At 42.5% G+C, this 20396-nt stretch overlaps 1 protein-coding gene across 9 annotated transcripts in view; it reads right to left on the bottom strand.

The window, feature by feature from the left end:
• Positions 1–3800: 3800 nt before the first annotated feature.
• The window catches only part of SEPTIN11 (septin 11), an 84143-nt gene continuing 67547 nt past the window's right edge, over positions 3801–20396 (bottom strand). Inside the window, exons 7-11 of one of the 9 annotated variants that reach the window (XM_081060097.1) lie at positions 20026–20194; positions 14333–14465; positions 12758–12945; positions 6832–6899; positions 3801–4878 (exon numbers count right to left, since the gene is read on the bottom strand). In XM_081060097.1, the coding sequence (XP_080916223.1) occupies positions 6875–6899; positions 12758–12945; positions 14333–14465; positions 20026–20194 (515 nt within the window). In that variant the 3' untranslated portion in view covers positions 3801–4878; positions 6832–6874. The other 8 variants (XM_081060098.1, XM_081060100.1, XM_081060101.1 and 5 more) reach the window with 8 other exon arrangements.

The raw sequence follows: 20396 nt of genomic DNA, 5'->3' as shown, positions 1-20396 counted from the left end.
ATTCTTGAAGTTAGCTTTTAAACTGTTAATAGAATGTCTCCTATGCTTGTTACTGTTTTTAGCTTTGGCCACTAGATGGTGCTTCTAGGAAAATGAAGCATCTTTTTAAGTTTCAGGGAAAAATTGGGTGGTTTGGGCTTACTCTATGGGAATGAAGAGTTGAACGCTCATCTCGTTGCTAAGCAATACATCAGCATCATTTGTAGTTACAGGTTCACGTCAGGCACAGGAGGTCTGCATGCGGGACTGGGAAAATGAGCAGGATCTGCCATGTTATGGCGCAGGTGGTCTCATTCACACCAAAAACAACAAAGCAGTATTACAAATTAAAACCTCGACACTTTCACTTTTAGTTGGATTTTACCAGTCATTAGGTCAAAAACGATGAAGTGCTTAATGTCAAAGAATTAAAAGCTTTCCCTCACCGCCACATTGAGTGTGGTGGTTTTTACGACATACTAATATGCAACACCCATGTGTAAGAGGCACAACTCTCCCTTTGACATCTCTTGATTATTGAAAAGGAGTAATAAGAGGTAACCTAGAGTGTATTTATCTGAGAAATTTGAGAAGAGCTCACAACTCTAGTTCCCGGGAGCTTCTGAGTTAAGGATGAAATGAGAATCTCTCCCTTTGTCCTGACTTAAAAAGTACAACTTCCATAGCAGATCAATTGCTAGATTGTTGACCTCATTGTGTTACACAACAGTAGGGCAGTAGAAAAGCACAGGCCCAGTGGATTGGCTTCTCATTCCTCAGAAACAGCTTAGTTTGTTAGGCAAGAGGACACTGCAGAATGAAAAGCAACCTTAAATAAGCCACCACTGAAAAGTAATTTGCGGGGGGGGGGGGGGGATGACTGCTTTGCAGGTTACAATCTACAGCAATTGAGCATAGAAAGGGCTTACCTTTTCATTTACTCCAAAAATGTGCTGTGCTTATGAGTTATACACACAAAGACAATTGCAATTCACAGTTCATGGCTATGTCACCAGCGCCTCATGTTGGCCTGGTGAAGTACGTGCCCTGGTGAATACTTTTTTATTGGGAAAGAGCAGGAAAGGGTGAGTGAGAGAAGGTGGATGGATGGATATGAAGGACAAGAGCGCTAGAACTGCAACTCTTCAGAGGTCTAAAGCCTTGTGCAGAGAATGCACGGTTGAACCAAGCTTTGTAGGACGTTATTCTGCACCCTCGCCCCGTACATACTTTGTGGGACAGGGCCCAACCTCGTTATAATAGCCTCTACCTCTTCTCTAGGTGCCATGATTTTCAGTTTCCACAGTGAACTGAAATGCCATTCAACTCCACACTACAAGTATATAACTGACGTGAGCCAGATGGGAAATCGTCTGTAACTCACCTGCATACTCTCATTTACATACCTGTACAGCTACCTGTCAGAGTCGGAAGGCTGGAAGGGGAGGTGAGTGCACACCTAGACTCAGTTAGTCTCCGAATTAACAGTCAATCCTTTCACCAGCCCCGCGGATGCCAGTTGCTTGTTAGAGATTGATCTGAAAGCCAGATGGTGTCACAAGGACTAAATGCCACGCTCTCTTAAGAATTCAAGTACGAGGATATTCAAAGCGAGCCATGTTGCCAGCACTGTCAGTCTCCAGGGTGGAAAGATGCCAGTCATCAGCAAAGCAGAAGGCTTTATATAGAAACGTCACGTGAAGACAGTAAAATTCTGTACTTAGTTTTTCAGATATCCAGAATTATCCATAAGCTGGGCCAATGATAGGTAAAAATACGTAACTAACATAACTAAGAAGGAAGTTTCATTTCATAGAGACAGTTGATGGGAAGAGGACCTAATTGTATCTGCTCCAGCTCAGTGCACACTGAGCAGATGGGACCTTCCCTTCCTACGAGCGCTGTGCCAGAATCAAGTAGATCATCTAGACTACACCTGTGGCAATAAGGCAGCGTCTGTATCTGAAATCAAGTAATTTTTTTTTAAATGAATGCAAAATAAAAAGCCTGTTGCCTGTTACCCATGGAAAGAGGTTCAGATGGCTCAATTCTCCTTGCTTTTCTTTTCCAGTCTGCCTTGGGAAAAGTCATTTTTTATTATTGATGATAATTAGCCCTGGGATGTTTTCATATCTTAGTTGATCAGCCAGGAGAACCTGAGAACCTACCAGTTTTATCAACACTTGAGAAAAGGAGAACCACTTGAAGTAAAATGCCGAGTCAACAGAGATGGCAGAGCATTTGACCGCAGTCAGCTTTCCCCAGGTACCTGAACAGAGGCCCACTTATTTAAAACAGCCTGTCCCCCCCATTCAGATTACTGCTACACTTTCTCTGACCTGGGGACTAATAAGGGGAAGAAATGGAATAGCAGCAATAGACTACATCCTTATCTACTGAAAATAATTCTGCCTAATTTCATTTTGAATACTGCTCCAAAAATGTCTACGACCTGATCCAGAATTTGTTTTTAAAATGAGTGACAGGGTAAAGTTGATATTAAAAATGAGTTTAAAAATAAATCCAATTATACTTAATGATTACAGTAGTTTCACACACAATAGGTTAATTGATATAATTTGTCACGCTGTGGCATCAGTTAAGGAGTCAGTACTCAACCACTCCCCCCATGCTCCCCAAACCACACTGGTCACATCACTAGCAGATTTCTGTCCTTACATACTATACTGGAAGGGATGGTTCATGACCCATATTTTGATCATTTAATGGCTCAGATGAAACTTACCATTGCATTTAATCAGTATCTAAGTAAAGAACGCCTCTTGCCAGTTTGCTCGCCCAAATGCTCTAAACAACCTCTTTCCAAGAATCAAATGATTCAAGAGGCAGGCTGGCCCAGAGGCTCAGGCGGTTGGAGCTCCGTGCTCCTAACGCCGAAGGCTGTCAGTTCGATTCCCACATGGGCCAGTGAGCTGCACCCTCTACAGTTAAAATTGTGAAAAACAGCTCTCCCTGGAACGGGGCTGCCGTGAGCAGCCAGAGGTTGGCATGACCTGCCGTGGGCTACTGTGTGCCGCTATGAGTGGCCGGTGGCCAGTGTGAGTGGCCGGCAGCCAGCGAGAGGAGCGCAAGGCTCATAATATCAGCATGGGCCAGGGAGCTGGGTCCTACAACTAGATTGAGAAACAACGGCTTGAACCAGAGTGGTGGGGAAGGGGGAAGGAAGGAGGAAGACAGGGGGAGAAAAAAAATGATTCAAGAAGCACGGACGGTTGCTTTATCATTTCACCTTTTGACAGAAGCCTATGTGACGATTATGAAATAGAGGGGACACTCCTAAGGATCTTCACCAAATGCAACTCATGCCACCAGAAGTTTTTTTGTGACCTACCTTCTATGTGGCTGAAAAACGATGGAAATAAGCAAAGACTAGACAAGTAATGAAATTAAAAGGTAACTTAAAATGCATGTTCATGCTCTAAAATAGAAATGAAATTGAAAACTCTCCCTTAACTATGAAAACCACCCCTAAGACGTGACTGCTGATAAAGTAATCTAGCCTGTCAAAAACCAGTCTCCAAATTAACCTTCAGACCCATTAGAAATCACAAACTCCAGTGGCAGAAGTGTGTGTGTTTGTATGTGGGTGTATGTTAAGTGATTCCTAGATATTTTTGCAGACATAGTGGAGAAAGCCACGTGGTAACCCTGAGAAGACCGTGTGGACAGAACCATTGCTAATGACCCTGTTATCTGGCACAGGATGTGTACTTGTTTGAGGTTTGTTTCCCATGGTCTAAGCACGACTCTGGACACAAACTAAAGCAGAGCTTCACAATAAATAAAAAGGCAGGGATGGGTCAGAAAGTTATTTGAAGATACCTTTAAATATAAATTGAGTCCCAGAGGCAGAAAAGTCATCTATCCAAAACTGGCACATTTTAAACATGATTTAAGACTGGTAGGTCAAAACCCCAGTGACAGGAAAGGGATTTTTTTGGTTGTGTCTGTCTGAGATGACGAGAGCATTTTAAACAGAATTGTGACTTAAAACTTCATTGAGCTTCCACTTGAGCTTAAAACTGGCTTAATTTTGATAACCAAAATTACGTTTGAATAACCAATACATAAAACAGAACTGGCTAACTGGAAATATCTTTTTTCCAAAACAATCCACAACCCCAAACAACTATATAAAGGATGCAGGTAACAGAAAAAGAGTCAAAACAACAATGGTTCCTGAATTTAAAGGAAGGATGCCCACTTCTCTCTCTCAAGAGGCAGATGGTCAGCTGAAAAATAAAAACATTGTATCAATAGAACACTCCAAATAAATAAAAAATGTAGCCATCTCTGTTCATGCAATACCAAATGTTTAAAAAAAAATTCCCAAACTCCAAAACAACCCCAAAAATTAACAAAAAGGAAGGAAAATGTTGCCCAGATCTTATGACCTGATTGATGGTTGAAGGTCCTGAGGGGGCTGCTCAGAATGTCACTCATAGGACAGAGAGGTCTGGAGTTAACATGACATCAAGTTTGTGGACCCTGGGGGTGGTTGGTGCCACCTCAGATTAGGGTACGTGCTGTCTTCAGTCTGGGAGTTCTTGGATCCCAACACATGGCTGGCTATCTTGGGTCTTGGCCCAAGTTCTCTGTTTCACTCAATTTCCTTTGTAGTAGTACTAAATACTACTCTTTTTGGTAGTGATAAGTTATGTTAATAACCACAAATGGGGAGTGGTTTGTAAACAGACATTAACAGATACAAACAGCAGTGCAATATTTGACCCAGACTGTAAAAGAAAAGGAGGCGATGGTGGAAATGAGGTAACTCTTCCCCAACACGTGTGAACAGACAGCTCCTGCTCTTCTAATGCTTTATGTCCATTAGGAGAGAGTAGGGCTTGTCAACAGGATGGTTACATAAAGAAGAAGCTACAGAAGAGAAAAAAAGAAAGGTTCAGATTCAAATTGGATTCTTAAAGGCTTAAAAAAGAAAAAAAAAACGTAGCTTTTCTACAACGAACTGGGAAAGAACAGCAGTGTGTCAGTTACAGGGCTGACTCCTCAGCAGCAGCGTCTGGGGAAGACGACGACGACGCCTCGGCTGGACGTAGGGCAGTGGGGTGCCGGGGACACCAATCAGGACAGAGGGTATCGGAATGGGTGGGGGAGAAAGGTGGCAGAGACAGTCTGTGAAGTACAGGACGCCACAAAGTAAGTATCTTGGAGAAACTGGTGCTGCCCAGAGGGTAGCATTCCAAGACTACCAGACAAGGCAGGAAAGCATGAGACTCTTTCTTCCCTAATTCTTTTATCCAGTATAATCAGCATGGGCACATATGCATATCAAACAGTGATTAAAAAGAACTCACAAAAGGGCACACAATGTTTGGGTAAAAATATATTTTCCCCCACTTTGTCTTGGCACTAGTGACATATGCATAGATTACCTGTCCACCACTTTCCTACCTGAACAGACACCAAATTACTGAGCATGTTTGCTCAGTGATTACTTTCATACTTGAAAATAAAAAAAATGGTATGCTTTAGATCAATACAATTATTTTCGTTTTTAAAAAAAGACACGTGTCTAACATGCAGCTTACATATATGACAATTCTGCATTACTAAAAGTAGATTACACAACAGTTTTAGAAACACATTAGTTATTTTCAAACAGCAAAATGACAATGATCTACAACTACAGTTTAAGGCAAATCAGCATATTTTGAAATTAAGAAATAGACAAAGTTCTAATGCTGTTCACAGCTTACGTTTTCAATTTATTTTAAAAATTCCCTTCATACCTACATATAATCTAGGCTTTGTAGGCCATGATTTCCACTAACGGGTTATCATGTATGTATCCTGTCAATGGAACCAAGACTTCTGGCAGCGGAGACTCAACAATTTCAGACACTTGCAAATGGCAAAGCAAAGGGATCTGAATGGACGGTTTCGGCAGGACCATACAGAGACAGTACGATGTGGGTTGGGAACAGCTGAAAAATCTGACTCAACAGTTCGTATGTGAAACACTTATGGATATGTCAAGACAGTGAGGAAACCAAGTCTGTTTGTTAGGAAGCATGTTACTGCTGGGGAGATTACAAAGCAGAGGAGGAAGATAATGAGTAACCTGTGTCTAGTTTTACATTAATGTTCCCCTGGTTGAGATGCCGTTTCTGGACAAAACCTTGGCCAATTTATTAAGAGCCTAAGCTGGAAAACATAGTTTCTGAACTGCCAATAACTGCTCATCGATGTTTTTCCATCACATCCTACTGCATGTACAAGTACAAGGGTTATGGGTATCTAAGTCTGGAAGAAGCAAAAAGATGGTCATTATGGTTGAACGAAAATGTGGGGAGAGGCCAGGCCAGCTAGAGCTGTCTCACAAAAAGAAAAACAAAGAAAAAAAAAAGATCACTGCCAGCAGTTAGCACCAGCGCAAGCCCATTAAACCAAGATGACCACAAAAATCCGGCAGTCTAGAGGCAGCCTAGCATAAAAAGATTTTCCTCTTGAGTTTATCCAGTGGAAGATAGTAGTTTCTCATTCGAGCTTTATTGAAGCAGTCAGAACCAAGGACCCTCTGTAACACCCAGTGAAACCCATGACGTGGTGTGGACACAGACTGGGGTTGGTAATTTTTCACTTCCACACTGAGATCAAGGAAAAATTGAATTTACGTGTTTCTTGTGAAAAAGATATAAATGTGGCCATTTTAAATATATGTAATTTTTATTTTTAAACCAAAAGCTACTCAAACCATTACCTCCTTACCCCCCTCCAAAAAAAAAAAAAACCAAATCCATCTATCCCAGTTATTTCTCTAATTTTAAAAAGTCAAAGATCTCAAAGGTTTCTTACTAGCGTACTTACATGCAAAGGCGAAAGCATATCCAATTAGATTGGAGGGTATCATTTATTCCGTGCAGAGCCAAGGACTACTGTGAAAAAAGGCACAGATACAGAAAGAAGGGCAGCAATAACAAACTAAACGGGGCCGGGAGCAGGGGTAGAAAAAAGTTCAGAAGCAACGCATTTGAAAAAAGCTTCTATATGCTTGATATTTCTTTGGATGTTTTATTCCCTGACTCTCCATACGATTTATTTGACGGTGAAAGATTTAATGGAAAAAAGATCAATCCAATTAATCAATAATCTTGGAACCAGAAAGTCAGCTGGATGCCTTTCATGGCTCAGCTCACTTTAAAGAGGCTTTAGGAATCATTAAAAATGAACATTTTAAAGTGATGCGTTTTTAGAATTTAAAAGTCTTGTCTGTTTCAAGGCACAAAAATGCTGACACAGGCAGTGGTTGGGATAAGCACACAACACGCACTCAAGCTCTGTATGGTGCACAGCGTCTGAGCAAACCTAGCCCGTGGTTAGAAATCAGCATGCCATACTCGGCTGCTGATGGCTAGCGTCACACTAGAATCATTCAAAACACAACAGCAAAAACAAAAACCCTGGTCCCGTTACTGAACTTGTCCTTATACCACTATCGCTGCTCTTCGTTTGCTGTTTCTGTTTTGGCTTAGTTTGAGCTTCAATGAAACTGATTTCTTACTTCGCCTAATTAAGCCTAAATTAGCTCATGGAAGACCATTCCTTCTTTCCTGTAAGAGTATGTTTGAGGATGAAGTGAAGGAAAAAAAAAAATCTTTACTGGAATCATCTACAGATTTATTAATTTTTGTAAAAATGTGTTTGTGTGTGTTGGGAGGTACAGGTATTCTATCCCATTTACTTCATGTATGACTAGTGAAGGCCAGAAGGAAATGCAGAAGTATCAGGTCCATGAGAAATGTCAGTCTTTCAAGTATGTGTAAGAAACAAGAGACTACAGAGTTAGAGAGGAAACAAGGAAGACCTTGTTAGTAGAGGGGGGGGAAATCAAGATGAACGTCAATAAGCCTCACAAAAGAAGAGTACAGAAAAGAGATTAAATACGCTCCTTCCCACGTAGATTGGGGTGTAGTCTATGCCCTGACGTATGGGTTAGCCTAATCTGCATTGTTCGAGCGACGGGCCTTGGACAGAAAGGACAGGTGGAGCTAGCTCTGTTGAGAGGAAAGGTGAGGAAATTCCTTCAGGACAACTGGATTTGAAAAATGGATTACTCTATTTCTTCTTTCCTTTATTGCCAGTATTGAAAGGACTCTATGCATGGAGGCTGGATGTGAAGCTCCATTTCTGTTTTCGTAGACTTGGGTTTGTGTTACGTTCCTTCCCATTTTCACCTGAAATTGACATGGTCCCCTCAAATTTGTGCTGCACACTTTACAACCAATTCTCTATTTGAAGGATTTCTGAAAATTTTTCTCATGATTATTGAAAGATATTATTAGAAGTACTGATATCCTGGCACCAGTCATGAGCTCCTTCCTCTCAGCCCACTGAGAGCAAATTTCGGTGTTTTTGAAAGATTGCTAATTGTCAGTAGTAAGGAGATTATGGAAAGCCCATCCTCCTTAGTAGATTTTTCTACCAAGCAATGTTGTATTATTCAACCTTTGAGACTTGTATCTGTGAGAGGATCAAGGTCGCAATGATAAAAGTGAAGGCGACCATAGTTTTCTTATTACATCCAACTTGGCCAGAATTTGAGATAGGGATTCAGAAACATTTTTAAAGCCATAAGAGGAGACAGTCAGTCTGAATAGACCTACAACCCAGGCCAAATAATGTTGTTATAATAATAGATCCATGCATGTATAAAAATCATATAAAGCTTACCTACTGTTCTGCCTACATAGAGAGCTACGTTGGGTTTGGGGCAGGTGTGGAGAAGAGATAGAGTGAGTTCAGGGCTCTTGCCATCACGGAGATGAATAATCAAGAAAAGCAAGTTGTTGTCATGACTATTCGGGTTTATAGTTTAGTTGCTGAGGTGGTGAGAAGTTTTCCTGTCAAACATACATGTAGCAATTTCCCCTCCTTCCCTCAGTCCAAAGCAACATACAAGTAACAGGCATGCTTCCTGCTGCCACTAGGAACAGGCACAAAAGGCAAACCATTTACTTTCCAGAAACAAAGTCCAGCTGCACACAGCATTTGCTGTTATTCCCTTGTTCTATCATTTTCCACCATCCAACAACATTCAGCAAAATGAGTTAATAGTTATTGGTGTCTGGGGGAGGGTAAAAAAACCAACCAAACAAAAGGACACAGATGGCAGAGATACAATATTACTGCAAAAGCAGGTGAATGCGGAACCATCCTTGGCTTGCCAGGCTTTATGTGAAGCTTGCACTGCAAGTTAAAAAACAAAACAAAAAAGTTAGAAATAATAATAAATAAAAAAGAAAGGAAAATTAGGAGCGCCAGCACCAGCATTCGGTGATGGTAAATGCTCATGCAATGATTATGGAATTGACAGAAATTAAAACCAAAAATTTGAGTAAGCTCTTCTACATGACAAGCAAAAGCAACATTATTTAATACTGAATTAAAGAACACGTGGTTAGTTTCTGTTTGCATGGAACTGAGAATTCACAAGTGACTTCTTGAAACCACTGCATGTTCTAGTGGAAGGATTTCTGGTTTGATTTTTATTTTCTCCAAAAGCACAAAACCATTCTGTATTAGATTTGGTCATCTCATTGGTACTGAATAGGGGTTGCATCTTCCATTTCTGAGCTGCCGGAGTCAGAGAATAAATATACGATAAATGACTTGGAACCATGAACTTGGGGATTGGAATACAGATGGAGGACATGCTATTAATCTATTTGGGGAGGGGAAAAAAGGACAATCATTACGTGGTTATCGCTATAGTAATGCCAGGAGCTTTCCCCCTCTTTTAGGTTCAAGGCCGAGCCAAATCCGACATCCACATGTCTAACTGGAGACAAGTCCAAAATATGCAACTTCATTCTTTAGCAAAAAACAGACTTATTTTTTTTTCAAAGATGAGTGGATGATTGTGTAAACTATAGTTATCAGATGACAGGTACAATTTTAAATGCTGGATTTTTAAAACTTTCTTCTGGGATAGATGCATCTTAACCAGCAAATGCTGGCTGGCAGTTGTGCAAAGTGTTCAAAAAAGATGAATGCTGTCCACGGAACGAGTCACCCTCAGGCATTCCCTCCACTGGGGTGTAGCCGCAAACAAGGAAAGTGACTTGGTGGCCAGAGATGGCAGGAGGTGGGGTCCAGCTAATGGCAGTGCCAGGGTTAGTTCTACTTTGTAATCTTAGGAAATGTTATATGTTCTCATGCCACACTACCGGTCAAGGAGAAGTATAAAAGCCTTACCTACATTAGAAAAAGAGCATGTCATTAAAATAGAAAAAAACAAAATTTAAAACCATTAGAAAAACTAAGTTAAGCTCTGATGTGGAAACATAGCAGACGAATAAATAAGCATCTCTCTCTCTTTCTCTCTCTGTCTTTTTTTTTTTTTAATTTTCTCTCTAGAACAAGGCCTACGTGGCATGTATGGTGACTCCAGCATCTCCTCCAGCTACGTGAGGAGGGAAGAGTCTCCCATTTATTTTCAAAGTGCTGTTCTGGTTACCCTGGTTACTGTCTTTCTGTGGTCCTCTCTAACCAAAACTCCCCTGGCTGTAAGAGGAGTGGCGGGATTTTTTGTTTGTTTGTTTTGTTTTGTTTACTTTTATACTTCAGGACTCCAACTGGCAATTGTTTTCACTGTTCAAATGGGAAAGTGTGGAAAAGAAGTTGCCAAAAAATATGTGCCATTGCCAGGCACAAAACCAGGTGACTATGCACCAAATTCAGTCTAATTCCATTAATAAAAAAATGAGAAGGTATAAATAAGGCTATAACAGAACTCACACATACTTGACATAACTTGAAAAGCATTATACATTGCTAAGGCCCAAAGTAGGGAAGAAAATAACCTAAAATGTTCAAACAGGCGAGGAAAAACATCCCTCCACAGGAACATCTGTCACTAGAGAGACTTTGTAAAATGGAGGCACAGTACTGATTGGCTCTGGGAATTTTTATTGCTTAAAGGCACATCCAGCAACAAGAAATCTCCTGGGAACATTGCTGGTCTTCTATCAACATTTTCAGTTCTAAAATATGTACCTTTATGTATTCGAGCGCTTGCGGGTAAGAAAAACTTGACTCTGGGTTTCCTCCGCTGTGAGTCAGCAGCCTTTTCTGTGTCATTGATGCCTAGAGATGTGCCCACGCACGCACACACACCTGTTTTTATCTTGGGTGAGTTTATGTCAACAAGAGTCTGATGCCAAATGGCTTTCATTTTGTCTTCAGTGGGGGAGTCACTCACTCTGAATCTCTGCGTGGAGAACGTCACCAGTAGTGACCGATGCTTTCCCAACCTGTGCAGCTACAAAGTGTTTTCTTGAACTAGGTTATAATCTCAGAAATTGTTACTCTCAAAATTAATCCAGAATAACTACATTTTCAGCACTTGTAGTCCTTTGATCACTTGGGTCTGGACTAACCCCATTAAAATCACATCTCACCTCCACCAACTACTTTCGATTGCCTAGAAAATGTGCCTGTTCCTTGCCTCTCATTTTCTGACACATTTTCTGCTGTCTTGGAGCTTGTAAAGTTCGTAAAGTATCATTTAACCCTCTTCTCCCTGTGTCACTGTAGCAGTGCATTTTGGTTTCTCCCACAGGCAATGTAACAGGATTCCTCAGGGGTGAGCCTGTGCGTTCCCTCAGACGAAGCGAATGCCACACTGGGGCTCACTTCCCTGTGACAGGTCTCAGTTACTGTGCAGATGCAATCCTGTCGGCTATGTTTTTTAAGAATGCAACTCTTTGCCTGCTTGAGTACCAACATTTTCATTGTTTACTGAGTTGTCAGTTTTCCCCCTAGAACCTTAGCACCTCAGGATGAGTCATGTTCAGCTGCCTTATTGCTACCCTAAGAGCATGACATGTTCAACAGACAGAGGAGTGCAGCCTCGGTGAGCTCCCCATGTGGTCACCACAGAGGTTTTCTTTCCTCAAAGGTGTCTTACCCACCACTGTGCTTCCTGTCAAACCAACAGCAATTGTCTAAAACTGCGCTCTCTAGTCTTTACGGTGCTTTGACACAGCACCAGGAGTGCTACCAGGAGAATGTTAATGGAAACCCAAGTCTCCCAATGGATTCAGGCAACTGCCAGGGGAGCCACATCGGAAGTGACCAACACAGGAGCAGAACCTGACCCTTCAGCACATTAAATCAAGGCCATATTTTAAAGTGGTATTTGTGAGTGTGTGTGTGTGGGGGGGGGTGGAGATGTATAGGTGTGTCTGGAGAGTCGTAGGGGTGTCTTTACTGGATGGGATTGTGATTCCATTTTCACAATAAAACAATTCATCCTCTTGTTGAATTTAGAGGACAACTAGTGGCACTTCTTTCACATCTTTCATTTGGGAACAATGACTGGCTTATCATAAGGCTTATTATAACACAGAGTAGAAAAATAATTTTAACAATCATCATTTTAGGATGCTCTTTACCAGGAGTTATGAGGACTGTCTCCAAAGAGTAGTGAAGAGAAATAAACTTTCTTCTCGAAAGTCCTAGTACTGGTGCAGAAGACGCTACTGGAGACGACAGGTTACTCCAGTCCTGACTGCTTGATCGTGTGGTCAAGTTTTATAAATTAATGTTAGTGTACCCTTTAGAAATACTTCAAAAACCTTTAGCATCTTCCCTGCACTGTAGAGGAAATACTTGGTTTTATCCTTCTGGTAACAGACCAGTTTCCAGTCTGTAAATGGGAAAAGTAGAGACATACATGCAAGAGGAATAAATTGTTAGAAGGCCCCCATCCATGGGGCTGACACCCGCTTACTTTTTCTTATCCTTGTCTTTCTTGGTTTGCTGGGCCCCGGACTGCTGGGCCTGGGACTGTAGTAGCTGAGCCGCTGCTTTCTTCTTCTGGAAATTGTTCACCTCCTCCTCCAGCTCCTTCTTCTTGTCTTCCACTTTCTTCTTCTCCTCTTGGTGTGTCCGCTTTAGGAGGTCAAACTTCTCGTGGAGCTGGAGAGAAAAAGAAGAGAACAACCTTGGTGAAAGCAATGAAAAGTGTCCGGGCATTGGCTTATTTGGATCTGTTCAAAACAAAACCTGAGCCGTGCTGCTCCACGCGCTTCCAGCACAGAAGTGTAGCGGTGTCTGGTGCTCCTGGAGGAGCCAAGCAGAGATGGGAAGACTGTCGTTTTCAACCCCATACTCCTTTGGGACTTGGACCCCTTGGGACTAAAGGGAGAGCCTTGCACACTTTTTCTGATAATAAAATACATATGCATTGCAAAAAGCTCAAACAAGAAAATAAAAATCATCCACGTTTCTAATAAGAAATTCTGCCTAGTGGTAAGAGTAGTTCTTTATAAAATGTATAATATACATTTATTTAGAGACATGCATAGTGACTGTGTGTGTGTGTATGTGTGTGTATTTAAATAATATGTTAAGAAATTTCTGGCCCTTGATAAATTGAATTTAGAAAATTATCACAATGCAGAAACAAAAACTGAAAAGAAGGGAGGAAGGAAAATATTCTTACTAGGTAATTCTAGATTTTTACCCAGCATTCACTTGGTACTTAAAGCCAACAGCAAATAAGGCTCAACTTTCCTTTCATTGCAGCAAAACTGTATTGAATGCTTAGCTATTTAAATAACCTCTCAGTTCCAGTAGTCATTATACAGATAAATTAAAAGGGGATGGTGAGGAAATTATTTAGACCATTTCACTTGGAAATGTATTGTGCTATAGGTCAAGCACTTGAGTTACCCATTATCTACCTCAGAGGCAAACATTACACACACACTCTCTCTCAACTGCATGAGTGTTATAGAGGAAATCCACGTGAACTGCTAAGAAGCGGTTAACTTGGCCAGGCCATAGGGAACAAGACGGAGTCGGAGGGATGATGGAGCAGAGATTGCATGGCCTCGAAGGCGGCAGTGTGAGCATAGACCTGGCGTAGAGACCACCGCCCATCAGATGGTGCTGACGAGCCCTCCACTGTTTAGCTCACTGAGTTGGCCGATAGACTAAGATAATAATAGTCCCAGAATCCCAAATCTCACATTTTAAGACTTGTATATTAAGGAAATACAGAGCTACAAAGAACATAGGACCAGCTCTGGAGACCTAAGATTTAGTTTTCAGTCTCAGCTTTGCTACTAACTAGGCATGTGACTGCATTAATCACTTAACCTTTATGACTTTCAGTTTTATCATCTATAAAATGGGGATACAAATATATGACCTACTTTTCTTGCCAGGTGAGTATGCCACACATGTGAGTAAATGTATGGAGACAGTATGTAGGACAGCATGGAGTCCTACACAATGTGAAGCATTAATAAAACATCTTGCTTATTTCTCTTCCTTGAAGGAGGACAGATAGATGGCTCACCTCTTTCTCTGCCTCTTTAAGTTCAGCTTCTTTCTCCTTCACTCTCATCACAAACATTTGTCTCATTTCTTCTTCTTTCTTCTGAAGTTCTCCCAGAAATTCATTCCTTTTTGCTTCATACGTCTCCTGAAGGCTATTCAAAAGCCACAAACAAGGACAGGGTCATGAAGTTGCATGATAAGAAATTCTAATTCACAGAATTTCTACACATCCTCTTCCAAAAAAACAGATAAGGCCGCCACTTACCATATTAAAAGACACATAAAATGGCACCATCTTCTTTTTAGCTATGCAGTGATCAGAAAGACAAGAGCATCAAAAACCAGAGATGAGGCAATGAGCAGAGAGCAGCACTACCGGGACAGGATGTCTCTTATGGGCCACGTTCTAGGCTGTGCGTATTCACACAGGGAAAGCCTGGGCTGGGCTGCCTGGTATCCTCCAGCTCAGCACACCAGGCGGACACGGAACATACGATTCAGAAGTTCAGAAGATGGAGGTTGTAGGGCCCGGGCGGGCCCACAGGCAGATGCGCGGCAGACAGTCAAGGTCTCCTGGCTCCTAGGGACACTTGTGTATGACAGCAGGCCCGCAGGGCCTACTGGATGATGGCTCCCACGGAATGCTCTGTCTTGCTGGACCGATCGAACCGTGATTCTTCTCTGCCCAAGTATGGATCTACAACTCAGCCGGCCGCCACGGGTCAGTCTCCCCAGTCTGTAAGTCTCAATAAACCTATGTCTCCCACTCAGCCACCTGGTGTGTTCTTTGGACTTTAGACTTCGTAGGCACAAATCTCGGAACAACTCGGACTCAGTCCAGATAGAGGTGGTATTGTGTAGGGAGAAAAATGCATAGGTACTGGAGCCAGACAGATCAGGCTTCGGATTCTGGCCCCAGCAACTGACTTACTGATCTTGGCAAGGGCACCGCTGAGCGTCAGTGCTTTCGGAGAGGATGTGGGTACAGTAACACTTACCTTCTAGGGAAATGAGTATGGGAAATAAATGGGGGCGAAGTGAGTAAAAGCACTCAGTGCTAATCAAATGTTACCCTCCCCCACTCATGTTCCCTCAGACCCCAATTCAGAAAACACACTCAGTGAACCAGCTAGAGACAACAGTGCATATAAAGATGTTACAGAAAATTGCTACTTTTCAAGTTCTATTATGACCTGTAAGTAGAGCAAGGAGGAGTTTTATATTTATTTTAAACCCCATTCTACTCCTAATTGTCTATAAAGCTTAATCAAACGCCACAACTCAGCATCTCTAAATCAGAACAAATACATTTACAAAAATATCACCTTTGGTAGCACAACTGAAGAACACACACACCCACACCCATACAAAGAGAGACACATTTGGGGATATCGTATGAGGTGCTATTTCTATTTCTCTCTTGCAGTTTCCCTAGAACGAGAGTTGTCTCAGTAACACGAGTCTGCAGGGTTATCCACCTTTACTCGTGGACCAAATTCATCTGAACTGCTGACTCTCAGGTGGATGGCACCTATGGAACCACCCCCAACATTCGGACTTGTCCTTTTAGGAGGAGAAAAGGGACATTCAGGTGGTAGGAGTGCATGTGCATGTAGGTATACAAAGAACTAAACAATGAGAAAGTGTCTTAATTAGGATTGTTTCTACTTTTATAATCAACGCCTTTATTGGTTGGTTGAAAGTAAGCTCTCCTGCCCTCACAAGCATCAGCACTACCTGTTCATAAACATCACGTGTTTTGAGTTTCCAGAGGTGTATTTAGCTTTCACATTATGACACTAAAAGAAGCTTGGCCAATGTTAATGTTGGCTAATATTAATAGCAATATTTGGACTTGAAAATTTAAGCTATATAGCCACAGAGATACAGAAATATGTTGCAAATCGAATGATAAAATAATTCATGAATTTTATTTTGCTTGTTAACTCCCAACACACTCTCCATCACCAATTATTTGGGTCAGAATTGCCAAAGGCAGAAGACGACTTGTCCCTTCTATGAAATTTGGGGGGAAATTCGGTTTCTGAGCATTTCAGGATAATGAATACATCTCCCTTTTCTTTCTAATAAGCAGTGGAACACGTTATAGAAAGATTACCAAGAAACACTCCCCAAAATGTGTTTCAGAGATCCTTAGTTCACGAGATCTTCAAAAAAAGGGGTTCCTGAGTCCAAAGAGTAAAGGGAAAAATGCCATGTGAGACCTCCCTTCAGGAGAGACCCAGTGCACAGTGGCTCCCAAAGCCAACAGCACATCAGGACTGCCTGGGCACGTGTCAGTGGATTTGATACTAAATACATTTCCTAACGTCACTCCTGGAGATGCTGATTAAGGTTCAGGCAAGATAATCTGTATTTTTTAAATGCTTCCCAGGTGATTTGCTGTAACTGGTTTGCCATCCACTGCTTGTCTCAAATGCTGAGAGAAGTCCTTCACTGAAGAGCCTGTTTAAGTTGACTGACTGAGAGCTCCCCCAATTTTTTTAATCATGGAAATTTAAAAAAAAAAAAAAAAAACCCCAGAGAGAGTGTACTTTGGGTAATGCTTCCCACCATACTGGGAACGCCCAAGATGGCTCTTCTATCTCTAGTCCCAGCTACCACGTGGCTTGGGCTCCAGTTTCTGGAGCTATGTTTTCAAACAATGGGTCACGACCCCATCAAGGGTCTTAACGAATATGTTAAAAGAAAAAGTGTAAGAGAATAGGACAGACAATAAGATAGTGCAGTGCAAACAATATGAGTTAAGTATTACTTCATGAAATGTGTACACTAGATCATGACGTAGAACATACTTTATGGTGAAGGCTGCAGCCCAAAGTTGGAAAGCCCACGTCCTAGAGAAAGACTGAGGACCAGCATTGCCACTGGCCAGGCGGCGTCAGCCAGGAGTCTGGTAGCAGTTTGACACCCTGGGCCAGAACAGGAAAAGGGGCTCAACTACTACTACTCCTTATTAGATCACTGTGTGCACAAAAAAAAAAGCTAGGATGTGAACCAGCTTTTGAACTGACACTGGAAATGATAAGCAACGTATAGGGAAGAAATAATAAAACCTTATTCCAAGGAGTCGCAACTACAGTAAGCGCCTTAGAAATGACTCAGAACCACCACAGCAGTCACAGCACCATGGACCCCAGGCACCGCTGCCAATCAAGTTGTAAACGGGACACCAGAAACCCTTGCTAATGCTTCCCGTCAGTGAACAGCAGTCCAGAAGGAACTGACTCCATACTGTCCACTCAAAGACACCTAAAGTGATGCTGTCTTTTGTTACTTTTCATTTTGCCAACTTAATTTTTAATTGTAGTTATTAACAACTTTTTCTAAGTGAGAAATGCAGTTTTTCATGAGGCTTTAGGATGGTTTGAAACTAAGGATAGTATCTCTTATTTTCTCCGAACAGCCTCCTTAGTAAAGGCAGGTTTTGCTCATGGAAGTCAAGGGAAGGGAAACGAGTCTAGTTCACCCTTCATTCTGGTAATTCACGCAGCATAATTCTCTCTGCTACAATCTCCTGGAACCAACCAGCGGAGGGCACACCAGAGTATAACACCAGAGTCTATGGAGCAATTTACAGGTGAGAATTCATTAATTCTTACAACAACCTGATAAGGTAGGTATTAGCATCACCTCCCACTTTATAGATGGAGAAATTTGGACACAGAGGTGCTTAGTAATCTGTTCAGTTCACATAATGAAGATGTGACAGAGCTGGGATTTGGTCCCAGGCCATCTAGCTCAGATGGGAGCTCTTCCCACTGCCCTGCCATGCTCTGCATGGCTGGTGAACCGAAGCCTACACGCTCCTAAAAACACATGAGCCTCATGGGCCTGAAAACTGTGTGATCTTGAGAGAATAGTGGTAACTGCACTTTCTGTCATCTCACAGGTAGAGTCTAGAAGGTGGTATTCTGAGATGTAGGAGCGGTTCAGACAGGGACTGTTGGGCAAAGGGCAATGGTGTCTGAGGAGAAAAGCAGGGCCAAGACCAGTGCCCACTCATGCCCTATATCCCTCCCCTCTTCTACCCCAAAGACCAGCCAGAAAGGGGCATAGTGAGGGAATGGGTCCAAGGAAGGCATAGCGCTCTGGCTGGGTTACTATCTGGCCCATTAAACAAAAAGTCCTTGTATTAAATCTGACTGTCCCCTGATCTAGCCCCACTCCTCGTTTTACAGATGAAGAAACTGAGGCCCAGGAAGGCTGAGGAGTTGAGTAATGGCAGCACCACGCCTCAACCCAGACTGCTGACTCTTGCCCAGTGCTCTTCAACACTGCCTGAGCTGAATGAGGGAGAGAGCCAAGTGAGTTTGATTTTACTGCAGTGTTTTTGTTCCATCTCTATGCATGAAAGAAAGAAAAAAAACAAACTCTAAGAGAAAAATAAAGATAGCCTCTCCCATGCAAAAAAACTATTTTTATCAGGTTTAATAACCACAGAGTAGGTCTGATTTTGTAGGGACTGTTTTTTGATCAATGCATTTCAAGGTTCAGTTGGTTAAACCTGTGTGCACAAAAAGGCATCCCTGCCTTGCCTCAGAAAGTGGCATTTCATGTGGATGAAGAGGGCCAGTTTTACAAGCCCCCAGGGCAGGGCTAAATGATGCGAACTTAGCTAGAAGTTAACTTCTTGGTTAGAAGGCTTCTGTTAGGTTCTCCATTTGTGCTCACCAATGTTCTCACACATGCTCACAGCACTCCCCAGTAGTACTGTAACCAGGAAACCAGCCCAGACTTTATACCAAACTATCTCTAAAGCAATTCTAAGAAAATAAACCCCCTACCACCCCAATGGCAGCTCAGATCCAGGGGTCAGAGTCTGCTGCATCACGCACAGGTCGCCTCAGGCGTTAGGACCTGGCAGCTCCCACACCTCAGTGAGTTAGAGGGCTAGCCACAAAAGAGGAAAACAGGATCTTCCAAGGACCCGTGGCCTCTAGTCAACAGAGGCACTGAGCCCAGACACACCTCACATCTGTATTAAGAAACTGCGAGGGCTGTCTGGGCAAAGCGATCCTCTCTCATACCACTTCCGGCTCACAGGTCAAGTACCCTGCCCTGGCCGACCCTTTCCCACCACTGGCTCTGAGGGCCTGGGCCTTTGCTAGGTCATTAATTCTACATTAATTTTGATATTTTCCCCTTCACATTTTGCCTCTTCATCTCTATTTATCAATGATGTGGGAAAATCCATTAAAAAGTTTCTATAAGTTATCCCCTTTCCTATTCATTCGTTGTTAGAATAATACTGAACCACTGGAAGCTAGTAAGAGTGCTTCAAAAAGGAAGAGCTTTGGGAAGTCCAACTTATTTGGCAAAAATGAATGAGGCAAACTGTAAGGAGCAGCCACACCTTTGTAAATGCCTGGACCAGGTTCTGTGCCTCTGAGGGGGTTCCAAACTCACCCCCATCGCTTCCTACTTGTAGGACCTTAGGCAGGTTGTTTGCACTTTCAGTGCATTAGTTTCCTCATCTGTAAAATGAGGATGATGATAATGGCAGGAACTACACTGGCTAGTTGAGATAAAGGCAAATAAAGTGGTTATCGCGTATATGTTACTACCGGCCCCCCAACAGCTGCCTCTCTCCCGATCCCGCCAATCCAACAGGCATTTATTTCTGTGGTGCACCAACACACCACCCTTGCCGCTGTCTGGGGAACACCTGATGGCTAGGTGGCTTCATACCTGAAGGGCTTGCTGTCAGGGTCAGTGTCCTTGAACCCCATCTCCTCGAGCTTACAGCGCCGATACAATTCGTAATGGCGGGTGTGAGTCTGCTCTCGCAAATCTTCCATGTTCACACGAATCAGCATCTCCCGAAGTTTCACAAAATCACAGTGGTTTTCATTCTCAACTGCAAGAGATGAGGTGGGCAGTTGGGGGTGGGGGGAGTGGGAGGAGGGCTAACAGCAATCATGTCCCTGAAAATCTGAAGTGATGTTTCCAAGATGTTGTCAACATCGCTCCTGAAATCTGAATGCCATCTGAACGCCCTTTACTGGGTTCACTTTACTTGCCTAATGAAGACAGATTCCTGACACCACTGCCCTGATGCT

Source organism: Rhinolophus hipposideros (assembly GCF_964194185.1).
Source record: "Rhinolophus hipposideros genome assembly, chromosome: 1".
NCBI lineage: Eukaryota > Metazoa > Chordata > Mammalia > Chiroptera > Rhinolophidae > Rhinolophus > Rhinolophus hipposideros.
The sequence above is the reverse complement of the archived record's forward strand: the minus strand, read 5'-3'. Positions and strand labels throughout refer to the sequence as shown.